This window comes from Sphaerodactylus townsendi, linkage group LG01 (genome assembly GCF_021028975.2).
Source record: "Sphaerodactylus townsendi isolate TG3544 linkage group LG01, MPM_Stown_v2.3, whole genome shotgun sequence".
Lineage (NCBI taxonomy): Eukaryota > Metazoa > Chordata > Lepidosauria > Squamata > Sphaerodactylidae > Sphaerodactylus > Sphaerodactylus townsendi.
The window spans coordinates 22311202-22333399 of record NC_059425.1 but is presented as its reverse complement, the minus strand read 5'-3'; the positions used below and the strand labels follow the sequence as shown (position 1 = coordinate 22333399).

The following is a 22198-nucleotide window of genomic DNA, read 5'->3' as shown; positions in this document are numbered from 1 at the left end:
GTGGCCTATCCTGTGCTTCCTTCTTTTCCTCCCTCCAGCTCACATTGAGATACGCTGCCCCTGCACATGGAGGCTCCAACCAAGCCACCTTCCCTAATTTTCTTTCTTTCTTTCTTTCTTTCTTTCTTTCTTTCTTTCTTTCTTTCTTTCTTTCTTTCTTTCTTTCTTTCTTTCTTTCTTTCTTTCTTTCTATTAAACTTCTAAACCGTCCTTCCCCTAAGGGCTCAGGGCGGTGAATAACAATAAAGAACAATAAAACATATAAAATAAGTATTTAAAAAGTAACAATTCAGTAATCCACTTAAGAGAACCAATAAAACATTAAAACAGATGGCATCAAATCCCCCCCCCCGCCCCCGTGCCCACGGGGGCCAGGTGGAATGGGCATCGTTGGTTCTAGTCCGGCTGGCCAAATGCCTGGCAGAACAGGTCCGTTTTACAGGCTCTGCAGAAACTCTGTAAGTCCCGCAGGGCCCTAATCTCCTCGGGAAGCCTGTTCTACCAGATAGGGGCCAGGGCTGTAAAAGCCCTGGCCCTCGTAAAGGCCAGTCAGATCCTTTTTGGGTCAGAGATCTCCAGTAGGTTCTCCTCCAAGGAGCGGAGGGACCTAACGGGGCAATACGGGGAGAGGGGGTCTCTCAGGTAACGTCCTTTGACAAATCATGATCTAGTCCCCTTCTAAGCTGTTCTTGAGCCAGTTCATTCCACGTGTTCAACAAGGGTGGTGTAGAATGGCACTCTTCACTGAGGCTTATTCACGCAATGCCAGACAACAGCTTGCCATTGGCTGGCCCAAAGCTGTGCCCCCTAAAGACACACAGACCTGACTAAGGCCTGAACTGTGTTTTGTCAGATGCCTCAAAAATTGTGCATTCAGTCCACAACACCCTTTATGCCTGAATAAATCAGTGAGTCTTGTAAATGCCACCAAACTCAGGTGCTTCCCTTGCGTGGGTGCCACATTTAGCCGGATGTCTGTAAAGGCTAGGCTATAATAGAGAGACACAATCTCCATCCACGCTGCTCACTCACCCGGTGGTGACAGCATATTTGATGTGGTTGCTGGTTGTGTAGATGAAGACCCCGCTCTCGTCCCAGGCACCGCTCTTGACCCGGATGTTCTCGTGGATGTTGCACAGGGAGTCCAGCTTCCGGTTGCAAATCATGATGGCTGCAGAGAAGAGGAGACAAGAGAGGGGAAGCGGTTTTACAGGAGGGAGCTTCCCCTAGCTATCCCTTCGTTGTTTGGAGGGGTTTGTTTACACTTGCAGGGCAAAAGGCCCCCCCAAAAAGAAAGAGGAATATAGAGGTACACCAAACACAGGAAAAGAAAGTAAAGGCGGCCCGTTCGCAGAGGACGTAGCTTCTCCCCCTTACCATGCTTGGCCAGGAGTGCCACGTGCGACATGTCAGCTGACCAGATGACGTACTTCACCTTGGAGATCTTCACTGAGGACAGAGTCCTGCAACAACAAAGTGCCCGCCCATGAAGGCCTCTCTTTTTCCCCCCACATAATTTTTTATTTATTAAATCTCAGCAAAGAACACAACAGAACAAACATCGAAAATGATAGTGATATTACAGAAAAAGAGAGAAAGAGAAACAAAACTCTCCCCCTCTGTCTACATATACACAGAGACATATGCACACACACACACACATACTTACATACACATACACACACACGTATGTGTGTGTGTCTGTATACATGCATGTGTGTGTATATGTGTATATATATGTATATATGTTTATATAATAAACAATAAAAGGGCTCCTGTGCTGAATAAAGTCACACTTAAATGTTTACTATATGCTCCCTGCTTACAGTCAAAATAAAAATCAATTCTTAATTGATGTTAATATAACTCAAACCACAAATCGTCATTTGTTCTTACACAAAAAAAGTCTTGACTCGGACCAGGAGACATAGTAACTTAAGGGGTGGGTTTCTGCCTCACTGCTTTCCTTGAAACCAACTAGAGCCCCTTCCAACTGGCCCACCAAACCTGTTCTCATAACCCCGGTGGATGATGGCACTTGAAAGCATACAAGAACCTGACACCTATTGGTCCACCTAGCACAGTATTGTTTATTCTTCTGGATAAAGATAGGTGTATTTCAGCATCCGGTACCTGATATCCCTTTGCAGGCAGCAATGTGGGGGTACTGAACAAGGATACTAACAAGCTGTTTGGCTTTGCCGTGTGCTCACGTGGCCTTCTCAAAGTCACCTCTGCCCAGCAAAACCATATATTGATCAGTCTGGAGGACTGCTCCACAACTGGGCAAGACAGAGTAATGCCTCCAGCAACGGTAACCCACCCCCGTACCGTTTCTGCTGCACGTCAAAGAGAGTGATGGAATCTGCATCTCTCAGCAGTAGGTTCCCGGTGCCGGCGTAGAAAATCTCATCACAGTTGGGGACCTGGACCTTCTTGGTGATCTCATTTTTCAGGTTCTTGATCAGAATCTTCCATTTCGGTGGAGGACAGGAAAGGCACAAGAAGAAAACACAGAAAACATAACACTCCAGTCCTGTACCATCTTCATTGGCTGTCGATCGAATTCCGGGTCATGTTCAAGGTGCTGGTTTTAGCCTTTAAGGCTACACAAGGCCTTGGGCATACATACTTGAGGGACCGCATCTCCCCGTATTGCCCCGTTAGAACCCTCCGATCCTCGGAAAAGTTCCTATTAGAGGTCCCTGGCCCAAAATATGTCCGGCTGGCCGCCACTAGGGCCAGGACTTTCCCAGTCCTGGCCCCCTTCTGGTGGAACAGGCTCTCCAAAGAAATCAGGGCCCTGCGAGACTTGATGAATTTCCGCAGGGCCTGCAAAACCACCAGGCATTTGGCCAGCCGGGCTGAAGTATGATCAATCATCCTGGCATCCAGTGGGGTCCGGGGGGAGGGTTTTTATCGCCATCTATATTTGTATTTATTTTAAACTATTGTAAAGCAAGTTTTTAATTACGATTTATATTTTAAAATGTTGTTCGTCACCCTGAACCCTTTGGGGGAGGGCGACTAATAAGTCAAATAAATAAATAAATAAATAAATAAATAAATAAATAAATAAATAAATAAATAAATAAATAAATAAATAAATAAATAAATAAATAAGGCTGGCATGACAAATGTCTTAATGTTACAAGGACGAGGTTCCCGGCTTTTCAGCTACACGAGACCTCCCCATGGCAAGGAAAAGGGGACCAGGGAATCCCTGGCCTAGGGAGCAACCCCTTTCCTTTTGCTCAGATTGCAAAATCTACTGTGTTTCCCCAAAAATAAGCCCTATCATGATTTTTCAGGATTTTTGGAGGAGACTTAAGCCCTACTCCAAAAATAAGCCCTACCGGTAGTTACAGATCAGGATGGTGAGATCCAGAAGGTGCTCCCTGCCAATGAGGATGCAGCTTGCATCACACATGAAGGGGAAGCAACGGGGCTGCCGGGAGCCCACCTTAATTAATTGTGGAGGTACCGTATTTCCCCTAAAATAAGCCCTACCCCGAAAATAAGCCCTAATGCATCTTTTGGTGCAAAAATTAATATAAGACCCTGTCTTATTTTCAGGGAAACGTGGTATATAAGTACAGAATTTATAACCCAATAAGTCAGTAGTTTAGCATGACCTGATTTATGTGCTTTGTTATGCTGATAACTATGCCAATAATAATGAATCATGACCGTTTCTATTAACGTACTTTGACCTTCCTCACTAGGATCTTACAAGGTGGGTTAGTACAGCTGTATCCCTCCCCACTCTTGAACTCCCCACAACTTTGAAGCATTGTAGGGCCCATAAGATGTTCCACCAGGCCTTTGGTTGAGGCCATCCAATAGTTGTGGTCTTGCCGGCCTCCCAATTTCCACCTGATCGTCATTTTGCTCATCTGGGCACTCCCTGTTCCTCTCTTTCCCCCCAGCCCAGATTATAGAATCGGAGCAACCAGAATGGGAGTTGAAATAAATTATTAGGCTTGAGGTTTTGGATTGCTACTGGATTGCCATTACCATGTATTTTAGATTTTTGGGGAATAATTCGTATTTTATTGGTTTTAACGTTTTTAATTTTTACGTAAGCTGCCCCGAGCCCAGCTTTGGCCGAGAAGGGCGAGGTGTAAATATAATAAAATAAAATAATTTATTTCCCCACCCCAAAAATTCCTGCAAGAGTTTCAATCTAATTCAGGGCTGGATCGGTTTTGCAAATGGCAACATTGCTCCCCGCCAAGAGAAAACACTGCACTTATCTGCTAATTCTTCATTCTCCTTGAAGTTTGGGCAGCGCAAGCAGATAAGTTGGGGAGAAACCTTTCTGTGTTCCCAAAGAGGAAACTCAATGGCCACAGAGGCGGGAGCAGAGAAAGAAACCTTTTCCTTTTTAAGTCTCACCGAGTGCATCCGATCCAAGACTGCGAAGCGATTCCGAGCCACCCACACAGCTGTCAGCCCAGAAGAACGTTTTCCTTCGGGAGCTGGAAGGGGGAAAAATAAATTGAGAGTTGGCTGGCTGAACTCCAACTGTGTTCCAGTGGATCAGCTGCTTCCCTCCCCTCCTCCGCCAGCTAATTCACAATTAACCTCAGGCTACTCATTTCAGATCCAGGCCCCCTTTTTGGATTCTCAGAGTGGCCCAGTGCAGAAGCCAAGTGGTTGCCCGGGGAACCAATGCCGCTGCTGGCTGGCGCAGGAGTGCACGGCCATCCCAGATGACACGCTACTTTGTCACGCTAACGAGCGGTGCCCTCGCAGCCAAGTCGAGTGAGCTCCGAGGGTCCCGTCTCCAACACAAGCCTCTCCCCGGCGCTGCATTTCAACAGCTGTTACCTAACATTAAAGACACAATGCCTACGGAGAAAGGATTGCACAGTTCTGGCAGCATTTAGTGCATGGAGGGGGCTTGCAAGACGCAGACCTTAGAGCTTCTCGGGGCCACAGCAATCTGAGGACCCCCAATCTCCAGCCCACCGGAATGATCTGGTCACATCACAAGACAAAGACAGTGATGAGAAACTTGTTCTGGGAAGCTCCGTTCCATGGTGGTTGTCCAGTGCAGAAGCCGCCCCGTTCTGACGTTCTAACTACACCGCTGCAATGATAGTGCCACATTTCTCTCCCCCCCACCTCCTTAAAAAAAGTGTGAAGCTCTTTTTATTTCCCTGCTGGTATGGGCTGATGGGAATCGTAGTCCATGAACCCCTGGAGGGCCTGAGTCTGACACCTATGCCTAGAGCGTCAGCAATGAGTTGTAGGAAGGGGGACATATCAAGCCCCGCTCAGCCAGGGAGTCTTGTTTGCCAAGTTTGGGCGCCCTGCTAGGAACTTTCTTCTCCAGCCATGGTCCAGCCGCATCACATCTGTTGCAGGGCGGCCTGGTGGAACTCAGCAAGTGATGTCGAAGGCTTTCACGGCCGCATTCAACTGGTTGTGGGTGGGTTTTCCAGGCTGTGGTCTGGTGGATCTTGTACCTAACGTTTCGCCTGCATCTGTGGCCGGCACCTTCAGAGGGGTATCGCAGAGGGAAATCACACTGGAAGTCTGTCAGTGTGTAACAGACTTCTCTCTGTGATACACCTCTGAAGATGCCAGCCACAGATGCAGGCGAAACGTTAGGAAGGAGATCCACCAGACCACGGCCACACAGCCCGGAAAACCCATCACACCACTCAGCAAGTGAGTTAGCAATGGTTTGCCAAAGGAGGAAAAGGCATATTCAGCAGCGTAGCGGGCAAGTAGATGGACGAGGGAGGGAGGGCTTGCCACTAAGAGCTACCTCTTCCTTTTCCCCCTCCCGTCCGCTCTCCTCTCCCTTGCTCCCAGGCTCATCTGCGCAATTGCTTTTTTTGGACGAGAGAGAAAGCGGGGGAACCTACAGTCAGCATGATGTGTCAGAAGGGAGGGAGGAGAGGTATGCAGGAGGGTGAATGGAAATCTCCAAGTGTCTGTGCTGAGGATTTCTTTCTGTAAAAAAAAAAACCCTCTGCAAACCATTAAAGTTTGCCATAAAAACTGACACCAAGGGATGTCCATGGCCCAGGGGCATTCTGACCATGAGAGTCCCATGATTCCCAGCACCAGCTTTTCAGAGATCTCCTGGGGCTGTGGGAGAAGCAGGGAACAGACAACCTGAAGAACAAACCCAAAAGTCACATGACAATGACCATTCATTGATCCATCACCCATCATGTCGGACGTTGTCTATTTAACTGGGGGCTCTGGCGAGTAGCCAGAGGGGCTTCCCAGTCTTGTTTGCCTTGTATTGGGGGATGTTGGGCACTGAACCTGGGACTCGGCGCATGCAGAACGCTACTAAGCTGTGGTCTTCCTTCAATAACACTGGTCTATCCACACCAGCACTGATGGAGAGAGGCTCTCCGGAAGGGCGGGATCAGGTGCAGAAAGGTATTTCTCACTGTAAGGTTCAGGGCCAGAGCATCTGCTTGCCATGAAGGAAGTCCCAGGACCAGTCCTTAGCACCTCCACTAAGAAACAGGCCGTATGCAAAGAAGAACAACAATTTGGATTTATACCCCCCCTTTCTCTCCTGTAAGGAGACTCAAAGGGGCTTACAATCTCCTTTCCCTTCCCCCCTCACAACAAACACCCTGCGAGGTGGGTGGCACTGAGAAAGCGCCAAAGATCACCCAGCTGGCATGTGTTGGAGTGCACAAGCTAATCAAGTTCCCCAGACAAGCCTCCACAGCTCAAGTGGCAGAGCGGGGAATCAAACCCAGTTCTCCAGATTAGAGTGCACCTGCTCTTAACCGCTACACCACACTGGCTCAAAACAACATACCTCAGGCTGAGAGCCTGGAGAGCAGCTGCCAATCTGAGTAGACAACTCTGGCCATGATGGACCAGCTGTCTGACTCGGTAAAAGGCAGCTTCATGTGGCCCTCTCCTTCCTGACAGCCTTTAACCAGAGATACCAAGGACTGAGCTGGGACCTTCCACATGTACACCATGTGCTCTACGGAGTCACAGTTCCCGCTAACGCTATCCCCTTTATGGCAAAAACCCACCAACAAAACCCTTCCGGCACTAGAGAACCCCATAAATCTCCCGTTGTGAGTAGAGGAGAGACGGATGCCAGCCCGCTCCACGCGCCACCAGAACTCATCCACCGATCGTATTGCTGTGACATCAGAGACAAGGGGGGACCCAGCTGGAATTTCCACTCCCCAGTGGAATGAGGAGCGCGGAAGGCAGGAATTACGACACGCTTTTAATTCGCTGAAAGGCACAGGTTTGATTTGGGATTCTCTGGGACGGAGGAGGAAGGCTGGGCACGTTTACAGCCGCTTCGGAAGCGTCCAGGACTGCTCGGGATGCAGGAGATCCATCAATGACAGGCGAGCCAGCCTGCTGGGCGAGGAGGCAGGCCGGCGAGTTTCTAATAACTGATTTATAAAATATATATTGGAAGCCATAAAAACCAGGAGGGGACGAACATGAATTTTTCAAGTCAGAAGACCTGCCAAAGGCGCGCGGCGTATGTGTGAGCTCTGCGGGAACCAGTGGAAGCGAACCCAGCAGTCAAAGAATGAAAGGGGAGGTGGGTGGGAGAAACAGATGCAGCCACTTTGAGAAGCTTACCATCAGGATTCTGGGAATCTGCATCCTTCGGGATGGTGTACAGGTCGTAGGTGCTGTTCTCCAGATTACTGGCTCTCTGCAAAGAGGGGGAAAGTCAGTTAGTCCATAAGCTATCTGGAATCCTTGCAACTAGGATTTCTTCCCATAGAAACTGTTTGCTTCCATCAGTTCCTTGCCCGAGGAGGTGGATTCAGCAACCCACCGCTTCCTAAATTAAAATACTAAACGTCGCTGATCTAACCCCCAAAGATCACATCCCTATTTCAGATTGCTGAAGGTCCTTCTAAGATGCTATCCAGAAATAGACTCTTATTACCAGTAAACTAAGCCTAATGGTTTTCTGGTCATTATTATTATTTACTTTCAACATGTACTTCGGACTGCAAGAGGATTCACACATTTTGCTTTAAAACACCTAAATGCGTGGTATGGTTGTTAAGATCGGTGACTCTAGTCTGGAGAACGGAGTTGGATTCCCCATTCCTCCACATGAGTGGCAGACTCTTGTATGGTGAACTGGATTTGTTTCCCCACTCCTACACATGCAGCCTGCCGGGTGACTTTGGAATAGTCACAGTTCTCTCCAAACTCTCTCAGCCCCATCTACCTCACAAAGTGTCTGTTGTGGGGAGAGGAAGGGAAGGAATTTGTAAGCCGCTTTGAGACCCCTTATATTTGTAAGAAGCAGGGTATAAATCCAAACTCCTCTTCTTCTATTTATTACAAAAAGCTGCCATGTAAACACCTTCAGCAACCTTTACTACCTGAGAGGCGATTTAGAGGGTGGAAAAGGCCTCCCACGAAACTATTAAAAACTCCTATTGTGATGAAGCCACTGAGCTACCCCAAGCTGAAGAAGAAGAGTTTGGACTTATAACCCCCTTTCTCTCCTGTAAGGAGACTCAAAGGGCTTACAATCTCCTTTCCCTCCCCCCCCCCATAAACACCCTGTGAGGTAGGTGGGGCTGAGAAAGTTCTGAAGAACTGTGACTAGCCCAAGGTCACCCAGCTGGCATGTGGGAGTGCACAAGCTAGTCTGATTCCCCAGATAAGCCTCCACAGCTCAAGTGGCAGAGCGGGGAATCAAACCTGGTTCTCCAGATTAGAGTGCACCTGCTCTTAACCACTACACCACTAATGACCCACTGGGTTGCTTTATATACCCCAGGACAGATTGTGACTTACAGTGCAGAGGAGGACGGTATTCTCAGCTGGGTTGTACGACATGTTGAACACGGGGAACTTGGACCCACTGAGAAGGACAGAAAGCAGGAAGAAAGTGAACTGGGGCTATCATGTCATTTACTTCTGGCTGGTAGAGAGCATTGTGGGAGGAGCCACAGACTGGCTTCAAACCATGAGAATGAGAACGTCCACCAAGTGTGGCTCTGCCTTCATGTAACAATACTTCCCAGTTTGTAGTATCTCCAAGTGCTCAAGGCCCTTCACTTACACTGCCGTAAGATCCTTAGGGCCTTTATTTAAAACATGTTTAGCTGCCTTTCTACTTTGTGGAGCTCAAGATCACTTACAATGTAAATAAAATCACACTTGTAAAAAAAAGAAAAGAAGTAAAGGCGACAGTTTAAACTCTCAGTTAGGAGCCAGAATGGTATAGTGGTTAAGGTGTTAGAATAGGACCTGGGGAACCAAGGTTCAAATTCCCACTTGTCCCATAGATGCTTGCTGGATGACTTTGAGTTGTTCACACATTCTCAGCCCCGGACCCTGGCTGGTATTCGGATGGTGGACCTCCAAGGAATACCAGGGGCATGATGCAGAGGTAGGCAATGGCAAACCAACTCTGAACATCTCTTGCCTTGAAAAACTCACCAGGGGGTCACCCTAAGTCAGCTGTGACATGGTGGCAAAATAATAATAGTAGGAACCCTGGGCGCCTTTCTGAAAACACAAGGGCGGCACTTAAAACATCTTCAAATCTACAAAATCAAGAACTGTCAGATTCAGAAGGCAGCCCTGCTAGGATCCGCCCAAATACTACACCGATACATTACAACATCCTAGCCCTTTGGGTGAGGCTCGATTGTAATGAAAAGTCAACAAGCTAAAGAGCTGGCAGCTGTGATATTAAACACAATTAAATAATACATGAGTCAAATGCAGCCCGAAATAAGAACATAAGAACATAAGAACAAGCCAGCTGGATCAGACCAGAGTCCATCTAGTCCAGCTCTCTGCTACTCGCAGTGGCCCACCAGATACCTTTGGGAGTACACATGTAGGATGTGAAAGCAATGGCCTTCTGCGGCTGTTGCTCCCGAGCACCTGGACTGTTAAGGCATTTGCAATCTCAGATCAAGGAGGATCAAGATTGGTAGCCATAAATTGACTTCTCCTCCATAAATCTGTCCAAGCCCCTTTTAAAGCTATCCAGGTTAGTGGCCATCACCACCTCCTGTGGCAGCATATTCCAAACACCAATCACACGTTGCGTGAAGAACTGTTCCCTTTTATTCTTTCTAATTCTTTCCCCCAGCATTTTCAATGAATGCCCCCTGGTTCTAGTGGATTTGTTAGAAAGAGAGAAAAATTTCTCTCTGTCAACATTTTCTACCCCATGCATAATTTTATAGACTTCAATCATGTCCCCCCTCAGGCGTCTCCTCTCCAAACTAAAGAGTCCTAAATGCTGCAGCCTCTCCTCATAAGGAAGGTGCTCCAATCCTTCAATCATCCTCGTTGCCCTTCTCTGCACTTTTCTATCTCTTCGGATATCCTTTTTTGAGATGTGGCGACCAGAACTGAACACAGTACTCCAAGTCGCGGTCGCACCACTGCTTTATATAAGGGCATGAAGCAATCTTTTGCAGTTTTATTATCAACTCCTTTCCTAATTATCCCACACATCTAGTTTGCCTTTTTCACAGCTGCCATGCATTGAGTTGACATTCCCATGGAACTATCAACTAAGACGCCCAAATCCCTTTCCTGGTCTGTGACTGATAGCACTGACCCTGTAGCGTGTATGTGAAGTTTGGATTTTTTGCTATGTGCATCAACTTTACATTTTGCTACATTGAACTGCATTTGCCATTTCTGGGCTCACTCGCCTAATTTATCAAGGTACACTTGGAGCTCTTCGCAATCCTTTGAGGTTATCACCACCCTACATAATTTGTTATCATCTGCAAACTTGGCCACCACACTACCCACCCTACTTCCAGGTCATTTATGAATAGGTTAAAGAGCACTGGTCCCAAAACGGATCCTTGGGGACACCACTCACGACATCTCTCCATTGTGAGAACTTCCCATTTATACCCACCCTTTGTTTCCTGTTCCTCAACCAGCTTTTAATCCATAGGAGGACTTCCCCTCTTATTCCTTCATTGCTGAGTTTTCTCAATCGTCTCTGGTGAGGAACTTTGTCAAAAGCCTTTTGGAAATCCAAGTAGACAATGTCCACTGGTTCCCCCTTATCCACATATCTGTTTACACCCTCAAAGAACTCTAGTAAGTTTGTAAGACAGGACTTGCCTCTACAAAAGCCATGCTGACTCTTCCTCAGCAGGTCTTGCTTTTCTACATGTTTAATAATTTTATCTTTAATGATAGATTCTACTAATTTACCAGGAACAGATGTCAAACTGACTGGCCTGCTGTAATTTCCTGGAGTCCCCCCTAGACCCTTTCTTAAAGATTGGTGTGACATGGGCCATTTTCCAGTCTTCAGGGATGGAGCCTGATTTCAGGGATAAGTTGCATATTAATGTGAGAACATCAGCAATTTCATGCTTGAGCTCTTTAAGAACTCTTGGATGAATGCAATCTGGGGCCAGGGGATTTGGTAGCATTTTAGTTTATCAATGGCTGCCAGAACTTCTTCCTTGTCTACCACTAGCCGGCTTAGTTCCTCGGATTCACCTCCTAAGAAGCTTGGTTCAGGTGCAGGAATGTTCCTCACCTCCTCTTGGGTGAAGACAGATGACAAAGGAATTCATTCAGCTTCTCTGCAATCTCCCTGTCATCTTTTAGCACACCTTTTGTTCCTTTTATCATCCTAACTTGAGATTTTCGCTTCCCTAGCTGGCTTCCCTTGCTTTTTGATGTACTTGAAGAAGAACTGTTTGTTGCTAGTCTTGATGTTTGCAGCCATCGTTCCTCATAATCCTTTTGCCTCCCTTACAGCTAACTTGCTTCTCTTTTGCCACCATTTGTGTTCTCTCTGGTATTCTTCATCAGTTAAGTTGGACTTCCATTTTCTAGTAAAAGACATCTTTTTTTTTCCCCTAATAATTTCCTCAACCTCCCCTTGTTAACCATGGTGGCTTTCTTTTTGACTGGGGGCTGCCTTTTCCTAACCTCGCGGAACACATTCCAGCTGAGCTTTTAAGACTGTGTTTTTTAAATAACCTCCAAGCACCTTGGACATTTTGACTCTCTTGATTTTTCCCTTTCAGCTTCCTGCATGCTATCCCCTCATCTTTGAGAATTTCCCTTTCTGAAGGCAAATGTAACATTAGTAGTTGTCACTTGTTAAATGCAGAGATACTGAATCTGACAGCATTGTGGTGGCTGTTCCCTATGACTCAACAACACTGACTTGCGGCACCAGGTCCTGGGTCCCACATAGAATTAGATCTAGGATCACATCTCCCCTGGTTGGTTCTACAACCATCTGCTCTAAGCCACAGTCATTTAGCATATCCAGGAATGTTCTCTCCTTACTATGACCTGAACATGCATTTTCCAGTTTATATGGGGATAGTTAAAATGGCCCATTACCACGACATTTTGCTTTTGTTGGCCTCTCTAATTTCTTTTTTCCATCTCAGAATCCTCTTGTCTTTTGGTCGGGGGGCGATAATATATTCCTAATGTTAAACTATGCTTCACCCCTGGTATTGATATCCACAGTGCTTCTGTAGAGGAATCAGCTCCCCTGCATCGTCTATTTTATATGACACTATGCTCTCTTTGCTTTGATGTAGAGGCCACCCCACCCAATGCAGCCGGTCCTATCCTTCCTGTAGAGCCTGTAACCTGGGATAACAGCATCCCACTGGTTCTCCTCATTCCACCATGTCTCTGTGATGCCCACTATATCAATGTCCTCCTTCAAAACTCTGTACTCCAGCTCCCCCATTTTAGGTCGAAGGCTTCTACTATTAGCATAGAGACACTTGTATACTCTGTCTCTGTCCCTAACCTGGGATTTATGTGTTTTGCCCTCTAGCCTTTTGTAGACACTATCACTTATCACATTGCTATGTTCCTCACTTGTATGTGGTTGATTTAAAAAAACCTCCTTCTCTGTCTGCATCCCCATGGACTCTGTATTCCGAACCGAAGTCACCTCAGCTCCTTTCGGCTTTCCGATTGCCTACTGAAGATGGAAAGGGAGGTGCCAAGTGCAACTCCCTTGGAAAGGTGTAAGGAAGGGTGATTTTATGCAAATGGGGAATGAGGCCACAGCAAAGGCGAGATTCAACGGGAGCACCCCCACCTCCTCAACTGCATCACGGCCACGTCTTTGGAGCTGTTGAAATCCAGCTGACGGAGGAAGCGGTCCTTCACGTAGTAGAGCATGTTGCCGTGCACGGCGTAGGCAGGCCGTTCGCGTTCCAGCTTGTACACGATCATGCCGCCGTCATGTCCTGGTAGCAGAAAAGGGGAGAAATGTCAGAGGGCTGGGAGCGGCACCCGCATCTATAGCTGGCATCTTCAGGGGCATCTTACCATAACGTGCCTCTGAGGATTAAGGGCAGATACTGTAGGCAACGGGATATGTGGAATGGAAGCGGAAACTTTTGCTGCTATTGGCTTTTATCTCTATCTAAATACAGTCTATATGAAATACTGTATACATCCTAAATCCATCACCTCTAGTGCAGTATATACAAGCAATTGCTGAAATATAATAAATACAGTGCTACAAAAATGACATTCTGACATATCAATTGTCCAATCATAGAGGACTATAACTGCTAAAGACCTCCGATACAGTCACGGATTGGTATAGCGTGACAATTATGATTGGTATGTCAGAATGTCATTTTTGTAGCATTGTATTTATTATATTTATTATATTTAAGCAATTGCTTGTATATACTGCACTACAGGTGATGGATTTAGGGTGTATATAGTATTTCATATAGACTATATTTAGACTGAGTTTTTTCCTCTTTTCCTTCCATGCCTCTGAGGATGCCAGCCACAGATGTGGACAAAACATTATGACCAAAAACTACCAGAGCACAGCTACACTGCTTGAAAAAAACACAACAGCTAATGTGGGGAAAAAATCTAGAAACTGAACAGTGAACAAGCCAGAGTTTACATCTCTTTATTGGAAGGGTTCAGCCTGCAAGGTGAAAGGGTACAAGCAAGGTGAAAAAGCAGGAGAAACCAAGCTCTAGGTCCTAGGCTGCTTTCGCAGTGTTTATTGGGAATCTGACAGCACAATCCAACAGAAAGTGACTCCAATCTAAGCCTACTACAATCAAGAGCAGAAATCTGCCTCAGGTTGCACTGTACAATGATGCGCTGTGAGCTTCCTGGAAGCATGGCAGGGAAACTGAACCGATAAGAAACACATAGAGTCGAATCAAGCTTGTGTAGCCAAAAACCGACAAGAGTCGAACCGAGCTTGGGCAGCCAAAAACCGACAAGAGTCGAACCGAGCTTGGGCAGCCAAAAACCGATAAGAAACGCATAGAGTCGAACCGAGCTTGAGCAGCCAAAAACCGACAAGAGTCGAACCGAGCTTGGGCAGCCAAAAACCGATAAGAAACGCATAGAGTCGAACCGAGCTTGAGCAGCCAAAAACATTTTCACCTGCAGCAAAGAGGTTGAGGTTGGGGTGAGCTGCCAACACCCAGAAGCGATCGTGATCCCTGCGGAAAGTCTGGACGCCCGTGCTAGGGTTGAGAAGTGAGAGACAGATGCATTAACACACAAACCACTACACTTTTTTGGGGCATAAAATCCATTTAGAAAATGTGTATACCACCCCTTTCCTGCTCGACCGGTTCTGCACAACAATCCCTCTCATGGTCAAAACAACATGTTGCAGCTGCCACACTCAAGAGACCCTGGCCCACATTCTGCCATGAAGTCCTAAAATATTTAGCACCTTCACCATCAGTCCACATATGTCAGGATACTTGAGCGCTCGAGAAGAAGCCAGCATGTAACGCTTACCGTTTGGACATGTCCCAGACACGGATGCTCTTGTCCTCGGAGTTACTGAGGATGAGTTCCTGGCGAGGATGGAACACTGCGCAGGAGACGTTGTTGTAGTGCCCGCGGCACGTGTCCACTTCCCAAGCTTTTGATTCTGATGGGGAGATGAACAGAAGGAAGAGCAGCGTGATCAAGAACCACCCTCTCACAAGAAACTCCCCTCAACTGTTTAATTTATTTTCTGTGGTTCCCAAATATGGATCCCACCCCGGTGGCACCCTCCCACCCAAGCTGGCTCTTCCACAGCTGATGGCCTCACCTTATACCAAGCACTCTGAACGCTTGCGAGAACTGCCTGGCTATAACCAAAATGGAACAGTTACCAAACTGAACTTTTCTACAGAGGTCGAAAAGCCAAGGCTCAACCGGCATGCGGACTTACCGTTCATCCTCCAGATTTTGACTTGCCGGTCGTCAGCTCCCGACACTATAAGGGGCATGGTGGGGTGGAAAGCAGCCCAGTTCACTCCGCGGTCATGTCCCTGGAGGAAAGGGACATGCTCAGACCTTAGCTGCCTTGTAAAGGAATCATTATAGGGAATGAAAGAATGTGGATCCTGGCAAATTGGAGCAAAGAACATAAGAACAAGCCAGCTGGATCAGACCAGAGTCCATCTAGTCCAGATCTCTGTAACTTGCAGTGGCCCACCAGATACCTTTGGGAGCTCACATGCAGGATGTGAAAGCAATGGCCTTCTGCTGCTGCTGCTCCTCCTGAGCACCTAGTCTGCTAAGGCATTTGCAATCTCAGATCAAGGAGGATCAAGATTGGTAGCCATAGATCGACTTCTCCTCCGTAAATCTGTCCAAGCTCCTTTTAAAGCCATCCAGGTTAGTGGCCATCGCCACCTCCTGGGGCAGCATATTCCAAACACCAATCAAGCGTTGCATGAAGAAGTGTTTCCTTTTATTAGTCCTCATTCTTCCCCCCAGCATTTTCAATAGATCCTGCTCAATGGAAAATTCCCCCCAGCATTTTCAAATGGAAACCCGTTCTTCCCCCCAGCATTTTCAATGGAAACCCGTTCTCCCTCCCCCGGAGGCTGAAAGAAGATGACATTATAGTTTAATCTGGCTGGCTAGGTGGAACAGCCATGTCTTACAGGCCCTGTGGAACTGAGGTAACTCCCGTAGGGGTCTGATACCGTGTAGGCCCTGGCTCTCGTTGAGGCCAGCCAGATATCTCTTGGGCCGGGGACCAATAGAAGGTTCCCCTCCGATGAACAGAGGAGCCTTTCAAAGCAATATGGGGAGATGCAGTCTTGAGGAACATGATGACTTTAACAGCAGGTATGCGCGGATCCATACACAAGCCCAACGGTACCTCCAGGACGTGCTTCACTACTGCATCAGTTGTGCCAAAAAGGTCTACGCCCGTGATCCCGCGGACATCGGACTCCACAGCTCCAGGAGAAAGATTCTTCTTCCTTAGGCCTTCCAGGCGAGAAGAAAACGGTACGGGAGGAGCAAACACAAGGTTATCAAAAAGCCCTGCACCTTTCTGGGAAGGTGGTTTGTCGAAATGTAAAATATACTGATGAACAAGATCAAAGTAGTAAAGAAGGAACAAAAGGGAAGACAGATCTGATTATTTGCCCACAACCCTCTGCTAAAAACACAGGGCTGTTTCTAGAATTCCCATCATTCACTGGGACAATCAACAGTCCTTTGCAACCAAGCAGGCAACAGAGTCACACGAAGGTGAAGAACAACTGCCAAGCGTATTACGCTGCATCATGAAACACTTGGCCTGGGGATTCTGTCCATGGGTTAAGATTTTAAATATGGATTTGGCCATTAACAGGAGCACTCAGGTTAACGTAACAGACCGGGATCAAGATACTGGAAGGACCATATTCTTCTGTCCAAACATATCTGCTCATCAACATCAGTTCTGGAGACCCGCCTCTGGGTGCCTGCCTCGGGCAGTGGTGACTGGCAGAACAGCCTCCTTGGCTGCGGAAACACAACTTTGCCCCACTCCCTGCAGTGAGATGAGCTAGACAGGGTTGGATCCTGCTGTCGCTTATATTGGGGAAGGCTTTTCCCACTAGGAAAACGCTATCAGTGGACTGCTTCTCACATTTCATTCTGTCGACATTTCCCAGCTGATCTTTCCACTGCCATTTTTCATTGCCTGTTATCGTTTTTATCGTTAAAACGTTAACACGTAAATTTACAATGGTTTTTTGTGTTTTAAACACTCTCTACTAATCTTGCCAGTCCTTCTAGTCAGTCACCCGGGGCCATAAACTAAGAGGCAGTATGGTCTAGGGGTGAGAGTGTCAGGAACAGGACTAGGAGGTCCTGGTTTGAATTCCTGCTCAGCTAAGGAAGTTTGCTGGGTGACCTCGGACCAGTCACAAACCCTCAGCCTACTCCAGGGGTCTCTGAATTTTTTCAGCCTTTGGGGACCTTTGGGATTCTAACATTGGAATGGTGGGCCCAGCAACAAAATGGCTGCCGTAAGAGACACAGCCAGCCACAAAAACTTCAGAGTGCAGTCATGCATAACTCTAATGGTAACTCTTCAACATTTCAGCCTGAAGCTATGTAACAGGTTGCCTTTTCAAATCAAACAGATGGGTTTAAAAATCTTTTCCTGCATCCACACAGTTCGTTTTCAGTCAGACAAAGACGATCCTTTGGTTGTGGCAGCAGTTGCTGCTGAAGCAACTTCTTAAAATCTACGCAGTCGATCAAAAGCCCTGCTGGGCAAAAGCCCCACCAGGTCCTGCAACACCTGACAAGTGCCCTGGATCCTTGGCCAGCATGTTGGGGAACTCTGGCCTAATGACCCTCTCAGCGTTGTTGTGAGGATAAAACAGAGAAGAATGAAGCTATCCACAGGGTCAAAAGATGGGGTACAAATTAAATAAACCTATTTAGAAATGGGAATATTAAACCACCAACTACTTTGCACTTCAGAGGATGAAAAACAGAAACCTCACACTGTGGGGCAGAAGGAGAACACCTTTGGGGTGCTGTGTGGTTTCCGGGCTGTATGGTCATGTTCTAGCAGCATTCTTTCCTGACGTTTCAGATCCTCTGAAGAAGCCAGCCACAGATGCAGGCGAAACGTCAGGAGAGAATGTTGCTAGAACACAGCCATACAGCCCGGAAACCACACAGCACCCCAGTGATTCCGGCCGTGAAAGCCTTCCACAATACAGAGAACACCTTTTTTTGGCAAGTTCTACAACAAGACCTTTTTTGGCTTCAGATCCCTGGGAGTTATTGCCAGTCCAAAACTAAGTGGGATGGGCCAACAGCCCATTGGTATAAGGTAGTTCTGCCTGTTCAATACGCACGTCTGGTCCAGGGCAAACATCCGAGGCTTTAAGGAGTCAGCGAGGGGCACTGAACGACAGATGGAATATTTCTGGAGCAGCTACACAAATCCAGAGAGGAGGGGAGGAGGACACTTACAGAATGAACCAGCTATAGTAGGAGTTTGCGGGGAGGGGGAATGGGCCGGAGAGAGGAGGAACAATTAAGGGGCTGACCGGAACCGAGGGCAGAGGCCAGACCCATCATGCGCAAGCAGTGTCCGATTAAAAGGCATGGAGGGAGGGTTAAAAAGGACCCGAGTAGCTCAGGCAAGAACCGAAGGAGAAACGAGCAGTGCATCTGGAGGGCAAAGGCAGTGCTCTGCCAAGCTGAGATGGTCAGTGACACGGGTCTGTTAGAGCAGGAGTGTCCAACGCTGGCGCTTCAGATGTTCATGGACTACAATTCCCATCAGTCTCTGCTGGCATAGCCAGGGCTGATGGGAATTGAAGTCCATGAACACCTGAAGGGCCAGAGTTGGACACCACTGTGTTAGAGTCTCATGCTTGCTCTTCCCCTGTGCTCCCAGGGGCAGACTGTTTCCATAAGACCTCCAGCGGTTTTGCAAAACCCCGTCGCCCCCATTCTTCCAAGCCTTGCATCACCTGAAACCTCATTAGTGTCCCACGCTTGAACACAAGGATAATCCCTTTCTCAGGAATCAGCTGGCAGTTCAAGCAAGAAAGGCTGGCTTTTACACCACACATTTCTCTACCTTCAAGGAGTGTCAAAGCAGCTTACAATCACCATTCCTTCCCCGCCTCAACGGGCATCTTGTGAGTAGGTGGGGCTGAGAGAGTTGAGAGAACTGTGACGGGCCCAAGGTCACCCAGCAGGCTTCACGTGGAGGAGAAGGGAATCAAACCTGGTTCACCAGATTGAGTCCGCTGCTGTTAACCACTACACCACACTGGATCTCGAAAGGAAACTGATCCATTGTGCTTTGAAATGTGACCAAATCCTCCCTCCCAAAACCCTCTTTGAGAACGGCTTCACTTTCCCACCTGGATTAGGCAGTGCATTAGGGTGGGGGGGAAAAGGAGTTATTTTGCAAACCATCAGACAAATCACCATTAGTATGACAAGCAAAGAAAGGTCACTCAGTTAGGATGCGGCTTTTCATGCATTTTAATCCAGCAACCAGACCCAAACTTGCTCCATTCAACCTATCGCATGGCAGAAACAAGGTGGGCCATTGTAATCCTGGGCTCTCAAAAGGGCCATCTCGGAAGTGACAAGATAGGGTACCCTCTGCATGGCTAACTGGCCCACTGGTGACTGGGACTGGCCCCCACCCACAGATATAAAGAAGCCCATGATCCTTGTAACGCTGGGGAGCTCAGAATACGGCAGAAAGTCATTATGAACCAAACAGAACCACGATATTGTTTTAGGAATGAAGTGGCCAGAGGAACAACTGAGGGCTGGTGTCACGTAGCTGTTTCATTCCTAAATAAATTCCTTAGGCCAGCTACTAGCAACCTTGCTCCCTTATGAAGTCAATCCTACCTGAGCTTACAGGGTCACTATAAGGATGATCTTGAGTTTGATCTCTGACTAACACATGAGGAAGAAGAAGAGAGTGGATTTATACCCCCCTTTTCTCTCCTGTAAGGAAATTCAAAGGGGCTTACAATCTCCTTTTCTTCCCCCCTTACCCCACCCACAACAAACACCCTGTGAGGTGGGTGGGGCTGAGCAAGCTCTGAAGAGCTGTGACTAGCCCAAGGTCATCCAGGTGGCATGTATTAAGAGTATACAAGCTAATCTGGTTCACCAGATAAGCCTCCACAGCTAAAATGGTAGAGCAGGGAATCAAACCCAGTTCTCCAAATTAGAGTGCATCTGCTCTTAACCACTATGCCACTGCTGCTCCGACCTAGGGGGTAGTGTCCTTGACAGACAATTCAGCTTCTCCAAGCAAAGACAAATTTGAGTGCTAGAACTCTGCTAAGAGGTCCTGAATTGGATGGCCCCAAGCTATCACGATCTCTTCAGATGTTGGAAGCTAAGGAGGGTCAGCCCTGGTTAACATTTGGATGGGAGACCTCCAAGGAATCCCAGCCTGGCTATGCAGAGGAAGACAGTGGCAAACCACTTCTCTCTTGCCCAGAAATCCCCATAAGGGATTGCCATAAGTCGGCTGCAGCTTGACAGCACTTTGCACACCCCCACACACCTTCTGCCAAGAGAGACAGCATGAATGGAACAGTGAGGAAGCTGGAAGAAGAAAGCTCCCCCATTAGTAGCCAAGGAGCACGTCTCCTCCCATTCCCGCCCTCCCATTACAGCTGGTCACATCTGAATGTGTTGCTGAAACTCCAACAACCCACCCAGCTGAGAACTGCAATCGAGAAAGCAACAACATACAACCATTTATGTAAAAATGGAACCCACACAGACAGGGCTCCTGCTTCCTTCTTTTTCTCTCTCACAACCACAGCATGTCTTGCCTCTTCTATTAGCTCCAGCCCTGATAATTCTGCTGTACTTTATAACTCTGATTTTCATGCAAAAGAAGAAGAAACTTTTTTGAGGACACGCTTCAAAGCCACCAGTTTAGCTGGAACAAGCTCCCTTCTGCAAGGGAACTCAGGAATTCCAGCTCCTCTGCTCTGCACCCACTCAATCCCCTTCTCTAACCAAGATCTGAATGGTTGCCACTCTCCTCATAAAGCCTGCCTTAAGAGAAGAAGAGCTGGATTTATACCCCCCTTTCCCTCCTGTAGGAGACTCAGGGGCTTACAATCTCCAAAGAACTGTGACAAGTTCAAGGTCACCCAGCTAACATATGTTGGAGTGCACTATCTAATCTGATTCACCAGATAAGGCTCCACAGCTCAAATGGCAGAGCGGGGAATGAAACCCCATTCCGAAGATTAGAGTGCATCTGCTCTTAACCACTACACCATGTCTTGGCTATATGCAGTGATCAAAGACAGATTCTCTGAACGTAGAAAAGGAGACCACGAAACTGTAGATACATCACAGCGTTCAAGGGCTTTGTTCTTTGTGGTTCTCTGTTGTCCCCTTCTTTACATATTATGGCTATTTCTGGCTGTCGGTTTACATCAACTGTTACAATACGGCGAGTAAGAATATTAGCTGTGATTCAAGATGCCCCAGTTCAAGCCTCGATTTTTCTTGCAACTCACTGGGTCACCCGAGACAATTCACTCTCTCCCAAGCTCTGGTTCTGTTCCTGTCATATGGGGACAATATCTACCTCCCAGGGCTATTGGAAGTCATGCATTTGCAGCATTTCTCAATGCTGAACATAGTAACAGAATGCAGAGTACTATGACATCTGCACAAGGGTTCCCTAATATCCTACTGGCCATCTGCACTGGCAGGTGGCAATCCACACATAACCACAAAGAGGACCTGGTGATGAAAAAGCCCACATTACCAACCTACCCATCTCTGCCCATCCTACCACAACCAGGCCCTTCTTTTTTGAGGGCACCACACATTAAGCCAGCCTCCTACCTCTTCCCCTGTTATTACACTAACCTGCCCAGGAAACACAGTTAACACTGGTTCTCCTGTCTGCTTAGCTGCCTGGCCCACTTTCAACAATTGCAGTTTCCAGCAGGGCATGTCAGTCAGAAACACTCCCCCCACCACCACACACACACACCCTTGACCTGGGCAGCTCACCAGAAATATCCCAAACGCGCACAGTTTGATCCAAGCTGGCCGATACCACCAGATCTTCAGAAGGGTGGAACTGGGCGCACATGACGTAATGGTTGTGTCCGGTCAGTACACTAGAAGCAAAGAAGGAAACGTCACTGATTCTCTCGCACATGTTCACAGACGGTGATTTGTATTTTATCGCCACCCCCTCTGAGAGTGCAGTCAAAGGTGGGGAATAAATGTAAATAAGTGGAAATAGAATTTGGGATAGCAGTGGAGAACCCGGCAAAGTGAAACGTCTGCAGGGGATTCAGGAGCGAGAAAGGTTACCCTCAACTCGATCAAGGTACAACCCAAAGATCAAATGCTAAATACAAAAGTTGGCTGATCTAATAACATACATTAATTAAGTTTAATTCTT

The 22198-nt window shown here is 47.4% G+C and overlaps 1 protein-coding gene across 2 annotated transcripts in view; it reads right to left on the bottom strand.

The window, feature by feature from the left end:
- The window catches only part of COPA (COPI coat complex subunit alpha), a 47411-nt gene that overhangs the window by 19579 nt on the left and 5634 nt on the right, over window positions 1-22198 (bottom strand). For both annotated transcript variants that reach the window (XR_007245946.1, XM_048513278.1), the window contains exons 6-17: window positions 21799-21908; window positions 16133-16242; window positions 15191-15290; window positions 14767-14902; window positions 14401-14483; window positions 13070-13220; window positions 8788-8854; window positions 7603-7678; window positions 4399-4481; window positions 2332-2471; window positions 1378-1463; window positions 1033-1171 (exon numbers count right to left, since the gene is read on the bottom strand). Coding sequence is in view for 1 of the 2 variants with exons in the window: in XM_048513278.1 (XP_048369235.1) it covers window positions 1033-1171; window positions 1378-1463; window positions 2332-2471; window positions 4399-4481; window positions 7603-7678; window positions 8788-8854; window positions 13070-13220; window positions 14401-14483; window positions 14767-14902; window positions 15191-15290; window positions 16133-16242; window positions 21799-21908 (1281 nt within the window). In the remaining variant the exon portion in view is untranslated. The remainder of the gene's footprint in view (window positions 1-1032; window positions 1172-1377; window positions 1464-2331; window positions 2472-4398; window positions 4482-7602; window positions 7679-8787; window positions 8855-13069; window positions 13221-14400; window positions 14484-14766; window positions 14903-15190; window positions 15291-16132; window positions 16243-21798; window positions 21909-22198) is intronic.